This window comes from Condylura cristata, unplaced genomic scaffold (assembly GCF_000260355.1).
Source record: "Condylura cristata isolate star-nosed mole 26May11 unplaced genomic scaffold, ConCri1.0 scaffold00022, whole genome shotgun sequence".
In the NCBI taxonomy this organism is placed as follows: Eukaryota; Metazoa; Chordata; class Mammalia; order Eulipotyphla; family Talpidae; genus Condylura; species Condylura cristata.
In genome coordinates this window covers 7,754,913-7,770,750 of record NW_004567123.1, presented here as the reverse complement: position 1 = coordinate 7,770,750, position 15,838 = coordinate 7,754,913, and the positions used below count along the sequence as shown (strand labels likewise).

The 15,838-nt window shown below is 33.7% G+C and overlaps 1 protein-coding gene across 1 annotated transcript in view; it reads left to right on the top strand.

Moving 5' to 3' along the window:
* MACROD2 (MACRO domain containing 2) overlaps positions 1 to 15,838 on the top strand; it is a 1,662,610-nt gene that overhangs the window by 1,598,112 nt on the left and 48,660 nt on the right. The window contains 2 exon segments of the mRNA XM_012728257.1: positions 2,603 to 2,677; positions 3,165 to 3,257. Coding sequence (XP_012583711.1) covers positions 2,603 to 2,677; positions 3,165 to 3,257 — 168 coding nt within the window.

The window sequence follows — 15,838 nt, the reverse complement described above, 5'->3', positions numbered from 1 at the left end:
GTGTTTAGAATATGGTGAATCAGTTTGTGATATAGAAAGAAGTGGAAATAGTGATTTTGCCAGAAGATAAAAAAGATGAACACTCAGGATCTTACTCAACAGTTGGATTTTTCAAGGGTATTCTATTCTAGAATTCAAATTGACTAGGTCAAAGTAACTGACTAACCAGTTACACACACAGAAACACTGACACCTTTTTAAAAAATTAACTAATGATATCACTGAAAGCATTTTTATGTTTTTAAACTATAATTATTATAGTTATACAATTGTTATTTCATATAAGATGAAGACTAGGAAAGTAAAAATCCTATAATTCACATACCATCTCTACCACTCAGAGATAATGTTAACATTTGAGTCAGGGTTTTCCAGTTTTCATCCCTACTAATAAAAATATGCATGTGATGTTTATGTACTTATAAAAAGTGAAATGATATCTTTCTACAATCTTGTAAAACCTCATAATGTTATTCAGTGGTTGCCATTTTAGGTAAAATGCTGCTTCTTAGGCTTCTAATAGTACTTCAATAAGAAATTTGATCATTATTTTCTCTCATGTGTCTGCTACCTTTCTATGAATCATTTTGCTCACTATTTTGGCTTTCTGAGCAAATTTTAATTCAAGTTTGATCTCTACAAAATTAATGTATCTATAGTGTTTATCCTCTTTTATAATATCAATTTCAGTTATTTGTGACTGTGATTGTATATATGTGTGTGTATATATATGTGTGTATATATATATATATATATATATATATATATATATTTACATCATTCTTCATTTTGTACATTTTTTTCATCTTGGTTGTACTCCCCATGGACTTCCCACCACCAGTTCACCCATGTGCCATCACCATAGTCCTGTGTGCTCTCCCTGCCCCAGTTTTTATCCTGTTTCCCTCCCCACCCCCATAGAATGTCACTGGTTTACAGCTGTTAGTTGATATTCATTTTTACTTTATTACAATTACTGTCTATCTATCAAATTTTTTTCCTGATCCCTTACACTCCTGCTATGAGTGAAACCATCCAGTAATTTTTCTTTTTGGCTTATTTCAAATGTTGCTGCAGATGGCATGAATTAGTTAACTTACAGGTTTTTCCTCCTGTCCCAATTTCCTCTTCATCTAATTTATCTGTAATTTCCTTATTTTTTACAACTCATTGCAAACACAAAAGCAAAATGATACTTTTTTTTGCTTTTCAGTATATATCTTTTATAAAGTTAAAATATATTTTCCTTTAATATTCTCCTTTTATATTTCTACATTTAAGTTTCCTGTTTGTTTGGATAGCTACAAGTAGTTATCCAAGTAAGATATTTGCTAGGAGATAAACTGAAAATATTCCCGTCACTTTCTATGTGGCTGATAATAGAATCCTTCCATCTATCCAGCCATTCTGATGTCCATCCAGTATTTATCTAAGTAGACCAGGAATAGAATTGATCTCCTCCCACCTCCTTTCTTGAGACTGAATTTATAGACTTGACTCTAGAGTTTTATATTTTTGCTAAATTTCATCTTGCTTTAGTTTGTCTATTTAAAGGCTTTTCAATCTTGATTTTGTTGTCCAATATATTAGTTGCCTGTCTTTCCTGAGATCTAAAAACCTGCAAATAGTAAAATTTTCAAAAAATTGAAATTCTGTTTACCAGACCATAAAGAGCTTTGTCCACTTTTAATACCTGTGTACTTGAAACTGTACACATTTTAAGAACCAGCACTAGAACTACATTATTTGAGATCTACTCCCAGTACCTGACACATTTGTCGTTTAGTAGCGTTCAATATCTTGCAGACTAAATATGTTGGTATCATTTCTATATATGGTCTCCAAAGCTAAGTCGAGTGTAAATGGGCTCTAGGAAAAAGTTTTGTATGGTGTGCTCTTTCCTATTAAAGATGTTTGTCTTTAATTCAATAGTTAAATATATTTGCTAAAATACTGTATCAAAACTGGGGACTAGTCTTCTCTTAATCAGCACTAAAATACTCAAAACTCTACAGAGGAGGGGAAGAGAAGAAGTGGGGGGAGTATGGAAGAAAATCCATTACTAGGTAATCGGCCTTGGAGTCCTCGAGAGTTGGCTGGATTCTCCCCTGACCTTGGTTATGTGAGTGGGTGTCTTCAGAGAATGATAGAGCTATGAAGCTGTACAATCCCTGTGCTCATATTACTCGTGTCTAATGATTCTGTTGTCAAAACAGAATGAAAACACAAGTGACCTCTTAATTTTCCAGGAATTCTTAATATGGAATATATGTATATCCTAAAGAAAAATTAAATGTACTTAAACCCACACAACCTAGAAATTATTTAAAATTTCTAAGTGTGCAGTTGTTGTCCATCAATGTGCAGTGCACTATTAAGGTAAATGTTAATTATACCTATCACTTCAAACAGGTTTTTTCCTAAGTTAATATGGTTATCTCATAAAATAGACAAGTTTGAAAATACATTTCGCAAAATGATATCTTCATTCTCCACCTTGGTTCAAAACTGTTTTCTACTGAAATGTTTGTTCTTTCAAGTCAGGGATAAAGCTCTGGCCATTCACAACACATTTATTTTTTCACTCATTGTTTTTTAACAGGACAAGAGAATGATTCAACAAAAAATGAAATAAAGATTGAAGCAGAGTCCCAGAGCTCATATATGGAAACAGAAGGTATTGAAACCAGAATATATTATCAGAGGATGCAGTAAAACTGAACCATGACTTATGTATATAACTTGTGTATATGGAGGGCGTGTATGTGAGTTTTAAATAGCAATGATTATGCACATGTGCCTGTTGAAACTCAGGGTAAAAAAAGAACCTTAGCTCTCTATACTGTAGTCAATGTTTTTTTAATTAAGAGTTATTTATGTATGTATTTAGGAATTGGGGTAGAGGCCAGAGGTGCAGGAGTGAGTGAGAGGATTCACCAGAGACACAGTGGGGAACAGAACAGGCAGATCTACTGAAATACACTGCTGAGGGAAGCAACAGGCGGGCCAGGAGAGGTCTGCCATGTGGTTCTCCTCCCTGAACAGATAGCAAAGTAATGCTGTTCTTTTAACCCCTTGCACTATGAGGGAGGCTCCTGTAGCCAGGTTTATCAATAAATTCAACCCAAACATCCCTGAGTATCCTACCATCTCACTCTATTTAGAAATTTCATCAAACCAAGAAGATGCCATAACTATGGAGCAACCAGAAGTGACTCCATGTACAGATGAACAAGAAACAACAGATGCTGAAAAAGGTAGGACTACTTTAAATTGTCAAGAATAGAGGAATTCTTTGGATTCTTGCCTAGAAATCAACCATCAGTGTTATCCTCATGCAAAAATGAACGAATTTTTGAAATGTAGAAGTAGCAGTAACAGTTTTTTGTTCTGACAGATGGGATAAAAATGTCTTAAAGTCATTTGATTCTATTTTAAACAATTAAAATATTCAGAAAACCTATAAGAAATTGCAAGTAGGTGGATAAAAGTCTTAGAAACTCTGAAAGAGGTAGATTAACCACTTGCATTAATGTTTTGGTTGCCCTTCATAATGGTAGTGATTAATGGAAATAATTTATACAAAAAATGCACATTATATAAACCTTTTAAACTGCAACTCTTCTCCACTAATATGAGAATATAATATTGAATGTTGTTTTTAAAAAATTGAGCATTATAATGATTTCTTAAGACATAGGAAGAATGAATACCTCAAACATTAAGGCAGCACTTGCAAGCACAAGTCAATATATTGGAGTAAAAATAGCCGTCTTTAAAAACAAGTATTTTTAGAAACTTAAATTCTGTAATGTTTTAAGAATTCTAGAGCACTTCCTTAAAAGTAGTTCAAACATAAATAATGAAATAATTTGTCTGTTCCACAGTATCATAAATCATGCTGCTCTTAAATAAATGTGTTTGCAAAGCAGTTGCAGAGTAATAGCTTGACAAGCCTTGTTTATAGAACACAGTGATCAATTTTGTTTCCAAATTAAAAGGCAGACAGGATCTCAATTGTAAAATCAGGTCAATAGTAACTACAGCTTCCAAATTATGAACTCTTCTTGGCAGGGGCTTTGACACAGTTTAATTACTAAGTCATGTTAGTGATTTGACATCTTTTTTTTATTTCCACTGCATTTATAGTACAATATTTTCCATGTCTATGCCTCACATAACCCTTTTTTTTTTTATTACAAATGCTAGTTGAGATTCAAGACGCCATGTTTCTGGCAAGTCAAGCAAATAGGGTATTTGGAATGTTTTATATCTGATAACAGAAGTGTTGTAGCTCTTATTTCAGAGTCCAACACATGGCATTGCTCCCTTCAACTGTATTTCTAACACGTGAAAATGCCCTGCCTGCTTAATTTCTCTGTAATAATCTGCTTTGTATATTGTCCCTTAAGACAGAAAAGGAGGAACATAACAAAAAAAAAAAATACATTTTCCTCTTTACCTTGACCTACAAAGGCTCCTGTTGAGCCAACATTGACTTGTTAGCTCTGCCCAGCACTTCACACTCCTCTGAGGACGAAAGTTAAAAATACTCACTTCTCTCCTCCCTCATGGGGATGCCAGTCCTCTTTGCAAATGCTGAAAAGGGCCTGTGATAAAGAAGTGAGATCCAATTTTGCTACTGACTTGGAGCAACTTTGAAGTTCAATTTGTTAAAAATTTGGCCATCATGCCAGTGGGCTGGAGTTAACTTTTTTCTTCGTCCCATTACTATGCATACTTGGCCCTATCATAAATATCTGTGTTTAAATTTAAAATATCTGAAAAGGCATTATCATCTAAGTCTGTGCTTCAAAGTAAAGAGTTAAAAAGTAAGAACTATTCTGTTGCATGTAAGAAAATGCTCAAGAGAGAGGGCACAGTGCATTCAGGGGCCCTGCAGTGGCCTGCCCTAGGGCAACTCAATCTTTCAATGTCTGACTCATCCATAAAATGGTAAAATTGCCTGTCACTTACAGTTGTGAAGTTTTAATCACTTAATGTGTGTAAAGCAATCACAACTGTTCCTGGCACACAGAAAGCACTTCGTGGGTGTTTATCATAATTTGATGACAGTCAAAAGAATGTGCCTATGGAGCACCTCAAGTGCATTGACTCTGCAGACTGATTTTTTTTTAATCCATAGGAATTCATAATCTACATTATACAACAATTCAGCAGCAAATTGGTCTGTACATTTCATCTTCAGCAGGCAATTTTCATATTGCATGTTTTCTATAAATCTTTTGATTCATATAATTACTAAAGCCTTTTGAAAATATTGCTCCAAATTTTTGCAATGTCTTAATACAAAATACAGATGTATTAAACATTTTTTAAAAACAAAAATGAATGAGAATTCTATTATTTGTAGGGAGATATTTAAAAGCTTTAGAAATATTGGTTCACTTTTTTGGTGAGTTTTGTAAGGAAACAGATAGTGGTTCCTTTCAAAAAATTCCAGATGAGGAAAAATATATAACCTTTTTTTTCTCATTTTGTAGCATTCTCTAAGATTAGAAAATGTAGATAATCTTCAGGATACATCTTCTATGGCTCCCAGGTGGATGGCCACAGATGTTCAACATTAAGTTCTGAAGTTAGCAATACCAAAATATGGGTTTTGAAAAGAAGGGAAAATATTCAGCAGAAGTTCATGCTGATAAAATTGCACAATAGCACAATGGACATGTCCCTGGGAGACCTGAAACACAAAAATTTCAACAGGCATAAAGTGAGCTTTCACATATGGCACTTTTTCTCTATAGCCACACTGCCTCTTCCCCAATGAGTCTAGTTTTATGCTTTCACAGCAAGGTATGGCACACATATGAAATCCAGTATAATAGCATCATTTTAGTTAATAACCAAATAGGAAAGTAATATCTTAGGAGATCTCCTCTTAAGAGGATCCCACATTTTAAGCATAAAATAACTAAAGTAATTCCTTAATATTTTTTTTGCATTTAGAAATATTTGACATAAAATCAGTTACAGCAATGTTAAAGCAGCATATTGTAATGTTTATTTTACAGTTCATATATAGGGCTTTAGAATTTACAGCTATTATGTCAACTGTATAGAAAAAAATATTTTATCTGTTAAGTTACTTAAGTTTCACCAAAATATTGATGGATATTTATGGTGTAAGTTTTCTTGGACAAAGATGATTATGTACAAGCAGGTTAATTATAAAGTGCAGTTTAAGCCAGCAACAAATGATCAAGTCCTTAGACTCCTGTTTTGGCTGCTGACAAAGTAATGAATGAGATCCATGACTTGTGTCTCCTGACAATTCACTGATGTCCATGAACCCTATTTTCTGAGGTTGTGTGATATGAGGCATGAGCTCAATACTGTAGTTATAAGGGATGCTCCAATTTTTTCAGAAAATCAACTCTAGACAACCACATTCTTGATGAACAAGAAGATAGCTATGCTCTGGTCCTCAAACTGATAAAATCATAGGCTTTATTCATAGTGTTGTATTTACCACTGTGTGTTCCTGGAGTTAACCAGTAATTGGATGTCTAACTCTACTCCAAAGATATTTGGAGTGAGAGACCTACTTTTAAGCTCAAACTAGGTTAGCACACAAACTCAGCTCAGATTCAGGCTGGAGTCCCATCACTATCCTGAGTCCACACAAACAATCTTTTCTTACAGCTCCTTTACCCACTGCAACTTTTAGTGAACACATAGTTTATGAACAATTTCTCCCCAATTTATTTTATGTACAAACAAAGCACCACTCTGCAGCCCTTGGTGTGCTGCATTATTGTGGAATGCCTACATTGCTGACTGAGCATGTTGTCTTGCACTTGAGAAGCAGGCAGCCCACTGGCCTTGCAGCACCAAACAGCATCTGTGCCCTCCAGGCTTCCATACTCCAGCTGGTGTCCTTCACTATAGAGAATTGTAGTGGAGGCAAAAAGTTTAGATTCATGCTAAATATGACGTGAGCTTACATATTGAGCACTAAAACAAAGTACCGGAACTTTATTTTTTCAAAAGGCTTTTATCTTCTTAATTGAAGTCAATGCTATATTTTTCACATTAGTAGAACTATAGTTTACTATGGCTACTTCTGTTATTGCCTTCTGAATCATGTTTTGTCAAACAAATTTTTGTTTTAGGTTAATAGAGTAATATAGATGTTATTAAAAATTATTTTTTTGAAAATAAAAATGAGTATTACAGTTTGTAGGGAGACATTTTAAAGCTTTAGAAATATTGTTTAAGAATGCTGTTCAGCTTTCACAAAAACTTTAAGTGTTAAAATTTTTAAGTTAAATTATTTAGGTTTTCTACTTAACCCAATGTTTGTATATACAGATCAAGCCAATTTATTCCAACTAGACGGTAGAAGAGAAAGTTAAGAAAAGGAAAAGTATACTGACTGCTATAATTTATTTCACTATGTGTGAAAAAGACATGATCAAACCCTCCAGTTTTTTTTGAAATCATCTTGTCTTTTAAGAGTTAGAAAAGATTGCCCTAACCTTCCATTCGCATGTTGATGAAATCTAGTCCCTTCTGTATCTAAGAATTCTTTAGGGTAAGGACTATTCCAAGGCTCCTGACTCTGATCACTTCTCAGTTCAACAATCTTTCTCTCCTGCCAAATTTTGTTGATTTGCCATTTTTTTACATAACTATATAATTTGGGGACTACGACTTCACATGTGTTTCACTGACCTTCCACACAGATGCGGTGTCTGTGGTTATCCCGTCCTGAACACACCTGATCTGGTCTTTCTTCCTCCTTATAAGCTGTTTCTTAGTCCTCAGTGTCCCTACCAGTCACTTCTACTTGGATGCCTCTTCTCTCCCTGAAGTACCATGAGCTCCAGGATTAAGTGAACTGTAAATGCAATTATTCATCCATCCCCATTTAGGGGCAAATTTCTAACATCTAGCTGTGTTCCTGGACCCCCTTCCCAGTTTCATTTTAACTTTGTATCATACCTGGTGTTTCCTCTTATAGTGAGGCATGGACTAATGTGGCCATTCAAGGTAATTTGCAAAATCAGACCTCTCTCTGTGTTTAATTCTGTCTCCAGGTGTTTAACTTTTTATTCTTCTTTGCTTACATCAGAGTTGTATAATTCTCTGTGGATGAATTACCTTAATTCTTATCACACTAATGAAAAGATTATATTTTACTCATATCCAAGTATAATTACATTTTATATATATTATCCTTAAGTATTCCAGAAAATTGGCCTTCTCTAAAGTACAGTGAGCATAATTGTTAGCATTTGATGTCATGGTTATATATCTTCTCTGAGATATTACATAAATCTAAGTTGTAAATTTTAGAAACATAAAACCATGATTCACATAATGTGAATAGATTGTCAGTTATTATTAAGGTGACCAGTATGATGTTGAAATTGCTGCAAAATATAAACATGTGTGTATACAGCATTTAGGAATTGAAATCTGAGGCTGGTTAATGTCAAATAGGAAAATGTTTTCTCCAGAAGTTAGAATAACACTCAGGCAATGAGATAATCTCAGAATTATCTGGGCTACAACCGCGGATCTCTCTTATCCAGTGTCAAGTATTTGATTAAACTTTCACTTCAACCTTCTTGTGCCGCTTAACTGAATTCATCAATGGTAGCTAACTATCATAAATAACAGGCAGTATTGAGGTAGAGTAGAAACTAATTACATATGAGGTTATAATTTGCCATTGTTTTGTGCACAAGCATCCTATTCTCCATATGCTGTAGATATTTCTAAGATGCCTCAATTTGAAGCATTATCATTTTACATTTGATAAGTATGTGGAAATATTTTTTAAATTTTACTAATATAAGAAAGATGTGCTTTATCATGTAGGGTTTTAATTTTATAGCTATTGCATAACAAAGTTTTATGATAAAATTTAGAATACATAAGAAATGTATTAAATAACTTAGTTGAGTAAATTAGAAGAAATCTTATGAAAACATCAGGGTCTTACCTTTTACTCAGTTACCATCTACCTGTGTCATTTCATGTTGTCCTCTGTGTTGTTAAAACATTGATGTTTCAGAATCTAAGAGAATCCAAAAGGAAATTAGAAGTCAGTGCTTACAATCCTACATTTTCTTCTTTAGACAATTGTTAAAATCTTTTGATGGTCTACCTTCTCTATTCCTTCCAAGTATTTTCAGAAGGTGATCAAAACCTACCTGTAAATTTTAGTACTTTTGTTTTTCATGTTAGAATTTTGTGATGAATTTTATTGTTTGCACTAACAACTATTTACAATTCACCACTTTGTAGATGTTAAGATGTGAAATATCATGATTCCTATTATTACTAGATACATTTTTTCACAATGCAAACAGACCTGAGCTTACAGATGGAAATTTTATAGTAATATATATGTATGTTTAAAGTCAATAGATCTTGATTATCTCATATTTGACTAGCAATGAGATTCTTACTATAAGAATCTCCTACCTCATAATCATGAGTGATATTCACTCATCAAATAGTTACAAACACCTAATATTGTTGTATGTAGTCAATAAGGATTATATATGTATTGTATTTATACTCTATGGGCTTCTGGTATAGGATTCATATGAAAAAGACAAGTAACAAATGTGAATTACATAATCAAAAATGCACTATAGTTCATTTACCAGTTGGATTTATACTGTCCATATATATGATGTGTTGTTTACATGATTACCACATATAATTCATGTTTCCAGTGACTGTTTATATTATTTTATTGAAAGGATAATATATGAATGAAATACATGAAACAATAGGGATCAGATTCAGAAAATCCAATTTTTAGCATAACCCCCAAGATCTTCAGTATACACATTCTAATGCTTATTAAAATTGAGAAGATAATTTACTGTGGTCAGCAAACTACAAGCCTAAAAACTTGGTCTACTCTACCTTGTACAGCTTTGTGAAGTAAAATTGTAAATGACAGGAATAATACTTGTGAAACATGAAGTTCTAATTTCAACATCCACCAAAAAAAAGTTATTAAAATATGCAATGGTCTGAAACATTCATTATCTAGCGTTTTTCAGAAAAGAATTTGCTAATCCTCTACTCTTTCTGACTATAACCCAAATTATGTGGTCTTTATTCATATAGTGCTTTGTCTTTCCACTTCACTCCCAATCTGTAGGGGGGAAGGGAAGGACACATAATCTTGAGTAAGATGATGATCGGATCAAAGGTCACAACCATCTCTGAAAAAGTTGTAACTATAGCATAAGTGTTACTTTGACACTGTAAAAGGGACTAACTTAAAAAAGTATAAAAAGGGTAGAACCTACAGAAAAACACAGAAGATTGTTTTAGATATGCAATATTTTATACAAATCTTATGATTACAACAAAAACCCAGATCAGAGATACAAAGCATAATGAAGGAAATGAATCATCATGAAAAGCAAACCAAATGCAATAGCAGATAAACACAATGGATGTATTGAATAATCAGAGAACAAAAGACAGAGGTAGGCCTCAAGGATCTCACTGACATGGTCTGAAATTATAAATCAAAGTGTAGAGTCACTCGATGGGTTAAAAATATGACCCAATTAGATGTGGATTATAGAAGATAAACTCTACAGACAAAAGTAGATTCAGAGTAAAGAAATACTGAGTGGTAAATGAAAGACACAAATAACTGAACTCCTCTCAGATGAAACAGACCTCCAGCCAAAACAAAGGCAATAATATATGCAAAGCAACATAGCAACAACCTTTAATGACACATTGGACCAAATGGTTATAATAGATCTACAAGGACTATCCCATCCAAAGCAGCAGAATACACATCTTCATACATTTATGAAGATTGAATTTATCTGAATCTCTTCTGATGAGAATGAAACCACTAACCAATCATGAGAAGAAAGCTGAACAAATGAAAATATGTGGGTCCTAAACATGATACTTAACATTTATTTGGACAATGAGGAAATCAAACAAGAAATAAAAAATGAATACAGTATCTTCTAGACCTATAGCATAAACTATACCAAGAATAATTTTACTGAAATGAAAATCAAAAGACAAAGCATCAAGTGAAATTTTGAATATATAAATAAAACTAATAGCCTTTTAGACTGACTCACTAGGGGAAAAAGCTCTAAGTAAAAAGAGGAAGGAAAAGTTACAGTACATATTGAAACAACACAAACAATCATAAGGAGCTACTAGAGCATTCATACATATAAATTCTTTAGATCATACAACCTCTAGAAATTGAATCATGAAAAAACAAATTCATAATAGGCTCATCACTGGTAAATTCCTTTCAAGGAACCCTAATGCCTATCCTTCACAAACCTTTTCAGAAAAGAAGGGAAGGAAAAGTCTTAGGAAGAGAAAACATTGGGTTCCAAAGCCAGACAAGGAGAACACACACACACACTAGATCAAAATCTCTGATGACTATAGATGCAAAAAAAAAAAAAAAAAAATTCTAGCCAATCTAAATACAAAAGGATCTCCTATGATCCAGTAGGGTTTATTTTATTGCAGGGGTGTTTTGACATATGCAAATAAATTATGTGAAATACCACATCAACAAAACAAAGGGAAGTATCCATGTCATCATTTCAATGGATGTAGAAAAAGCAAGACCAAAAAAAAAAAAAAACTCAAAATTGGGTTTAAACTGAAACCACCTTAAAATATTAAAGACTATATGAGAAATGCACAGTGAAAAACCAAACAATTATCCTCTGAGATCAGGAAAAACATAATACCTACAATCATTATTATTTTTCAATATAGTATTAAAGTCCTAAACAGAGCAATTATACAAGGAAGAAAAAAATATCTACAAATAGGAAAGGAATAATTAAATTGTCATTATTTACAGACAATTATTTTATACCTATTGAAAGCCCCAAAGTTTACACAATATTTTGTTAGAAATAATAAATGAGGGCCTCCCTGGTAGTGCAAGGGGTTAAGTCTCAACACTATGAAGCTATCCATAGCCACTGCAACAAGTTTTTAATCCCAGCCAGGAAGGTGACCCACAGCAGACCTTACCTGTTTCACCCATGCTCCCCTCAACAGTGCATTTCAGCCAATCCACCTATTCTCTTCCCCACTCTGATGAATCCTCTCACTAACTTCTGCACCACTGGCCTGTACCCCAGTTCTTGAATGCATAAGTATTTTTTAAAAAGAAATGAAATACAATAAATGTGAAGGCTGAAAAATTAAGAGAAAAATTAAGGAAGACCGTTTATAATATGACCAAAATGAATAAAATACTAGGATAAATTGAATGGAAGACTACATAGTAGAAACTGAGACAATACTGAAATAATTTGAAGACACACAAAAATGGAAAGCTAACTCACGCTGCTTCAGAATTGTTAAAATGACTTTTACCTAAAGTAATAGTCAGATTTAATGCAATCCCTATCAGTTTCCAATGGCATTCTTCACAAAAATAGTAAAAACATGCATGAACTTTATATGAAACTACAAAAGACCACCAGTAGCCAAAACAGTCCTGGAAGAAACAAGAATGAAAATGGGGAGTTATCAGGTTCCCAGACTTCAAACTCTACTACAAAGATATAATAATCAAGCAACATGATACTGGAAGAAAAACAGACATAAAGATGAATGGGACAGAATTGACCCACCAGTAGCAGTAAATCCACACATGTATGGGCAACTGACTTATTAATTAACTAAGAGCCTAAAATAATGTCTCTTTAATAAACGCAAATGTGTACATGCAAAAGGATGACTCTAGATCACTGTCTTATACATACACAAAAATTGAGTCAAATGGAATAAAGACTATAAGACTTAATATAAAAGAAAAATAGGTGATTAATTCAATCACTGGATTTATTGATGTCATCATGGATGTCCGTACAACAGCAAGGGAAACAAAAGCAGAAGTAAAAAGTTGGGACTATGCATATTTAAAGAGATACATGTATCCAAATATTTATCACAGGATTACTCACAATAGCCAAGAGTTGGAAGCAGCCTAAATGTCTGTTAACCAGTGAGTGAATATGGAAGACGTGCTGTAGACTCATACCAGAATACAACTTAGTATCTATTAAACAGCTGAAATCATGTCATTTTTAACAGCAAGTCTGTACATTGAGGATATTGAACTAAGTGATAAGACAAAAGAAGAAAAACACCACTGTATTTCATTCATTTGTAGTGGATGAAGAAACAAACAAATGCAAACTCATAGACTATAAACAAAATCATGGTTACTAGAAAAGGATGGGGGAAGCAGGTAATTGTATGGCTATGTGGAAACTAAGTTTTTGGTGGCAAGCATAAATAAGTATATAGTTGGTTTATAAGAATGAATACTTGATAACTAGTGTTATAAACCAATGTTATTTCAAGAAGAAATACAATTTACTGTACATGGATTCAGACTTAGCCACTTCCCTTCACTTATCAAATGAAGGAAATTCTGAATTCTTGATTGTACAAAAGGTGCATCCATTCTAATTTGGATTTCAAATTTAACAGGGGTAAAGATGCAGTTATAGAAGGAAACTCAGTTTCTTTCCATTACTCTTTACACGTCAGGTGCCTTCATTTCAGCGCAGTACACAAAGAACAGGTGGTATAAGAAGCAGTATGAATGTTAATTATTTTTTTCATTTATTTTACAATGAGGATTTACCTTTCAATGTGTTTTTATAATCAAGATGGAAACAATTAGGAAGTTTGCTGCTTGAATGTTTCACTACATTTATTTTATGACATCTGCTTCAATAACTAAAAAAGAAAGAAAGGAGAGGAAGCATTCTAACAATAGTGAGGGGGTTGGGCTGAATGTATGTGATTATTTCATCGTGAATTTTCAAAGTAAATGTTGAATCAGGCAAGTCTCTAACCAATAAATATCATCACATTGTTAGAGCTCACTTTTATATAGAACCCATCTGTTCGTTTTCATAAGTGTTGTCATAGTTTATTAGCCTTAACTTTTAATTGAAACTAATTAAAAAATGCAGCAAAATCGGGGTGAAAGGTGGAAACTTGTTACTTTCTCTGGCATACATATTTCAAACAACATTCCTTTTCCACTTATAAAATTTAGTTTATGCCCCAGAATTATGCAATATTCACTTCACCTGTCCTTCCTTTTCCACTTTTGAGCACAGTTCATATAGTAATATTTAGGATTAAAAATGTATGGTTCACAGTAAGTTAAAAATATATAGACATAATTTCCATGTAAGGAAATACTTTTGGAAATTAATGAGTCATTTTTTAAATTTGCATAAAAGAAAATCTGGTAACTATATATAATAGGGTAAACAATAAACAATATAGATCTAATGTGTTTCTGTGTGTATGTGGGTGAGAGACAGATACAGATAGATACAGAGACCAGAGTTGAAGATGCTCTGATGTCAGCTTGTAAAATGAAGGAGAGGATTCTGAGACCAGCTTCTAAAATATAGAAAAGGGGAAGGACATGGATTTCTCCCCACAGCCTCAAGTAAAATTAAGACATTGACTTTGGCACTTTAAGGATCATTCTAGACTCCAACCTACAAAAATGTAAAATAACAAATTTGTTCTATATTAAATGACCATAGCACACGGAAAGTGGTAGCAATTTGTTACTGGAGCAAGAGGAAACTAATATATTTTCACTTGACATGAGTTCTCCAAACCATGTGGAAATTTTCAGTCTCAGTAGATCCCCAGATAGCAGAGTAGCTCCAATATCTCTCCATGTTCTAATTGGGGTGAAGCATAAAGTTATCCCTCCACTTATAATTTATGCTAAACTAGGCAGCATTTTTATGATCCTGACCCATCCCCTTTAAATAGCATTCTCTGTTGCACATACAACTTGAATGTAATGCAGATAAATTTGATTACTATGGCCACAGTAAGCGTCAGGAGAATAAGTCTACATTCCTAGATTAAATTTAAAGGAATAAAAGGTATTTGGGAAGAGGAATGAGACTGAAATCAAGGAGGGAGAGAGGAAGAATGATGGAAAGAGGAAAAAAGAGCTGGTTCCTAATAAAGGATCTAGAAAAAAAGAACAATTAAAGTAAAACTCCAACCAATACTTCAGAAAATAGAAGACATGAAGTTAATTTCCAAAAAAAAAAAAACTTTCCCATTTTGCTTTCCCTGATTGAGTGACACTACAAAATGGGAACAGAGAATTCTAAATCCTCAATTTTCTTATGGTTTAAGGTTAGGCTACAAACATAATTTGTATATTTCTCTAGCACGGTGCCTCTCAAACTTACATGTGTATAGGAATTCCTTAGAGTATTTGTTGAAAAACAAATTCCTGGACCACACTCCCCAAAGATTCTGATGCAATGGATCTCAAGGAGTCCGAGAATCCACTTTTATCAAGCTCCCAGGTAAACCTGTCAGCCTGTAACCAACATGGTGGCAGCACCATTGTTCTCGAACTTTGCATCCAAATGTAGCCATCCCCTCTGCCTTATTGTGTTGGGGGCTGGCATATTTAAGCAAGGCAAAGAAGGTAGGTAGGTAGAAAGACATATAAAAACAGGTTACCCTCTCTGAGAATAGAGTAAGTCACATCAGAGCAACTTAACCCTAACTGCATCCAAAAGAGTTTAGTATCTCCAACATTTCATATCAACTTAGCACCCAAAGTTGCCTGATTACCCATGCACCTGCTTTGTTGAAGGTGGGGGGGAGAGGGTGGCCAAAATCCCATTTGACAAAGTCAAGAGAGGGACAAAGTCAGGGGAGCCTCAAATAGCAGTGGTAGAGAGCACAGCCTGAGCTGGGAGAGCCAGGGGAGGAACAGGTGGAGGATGGACTGAATTTGGAGAACAAACTT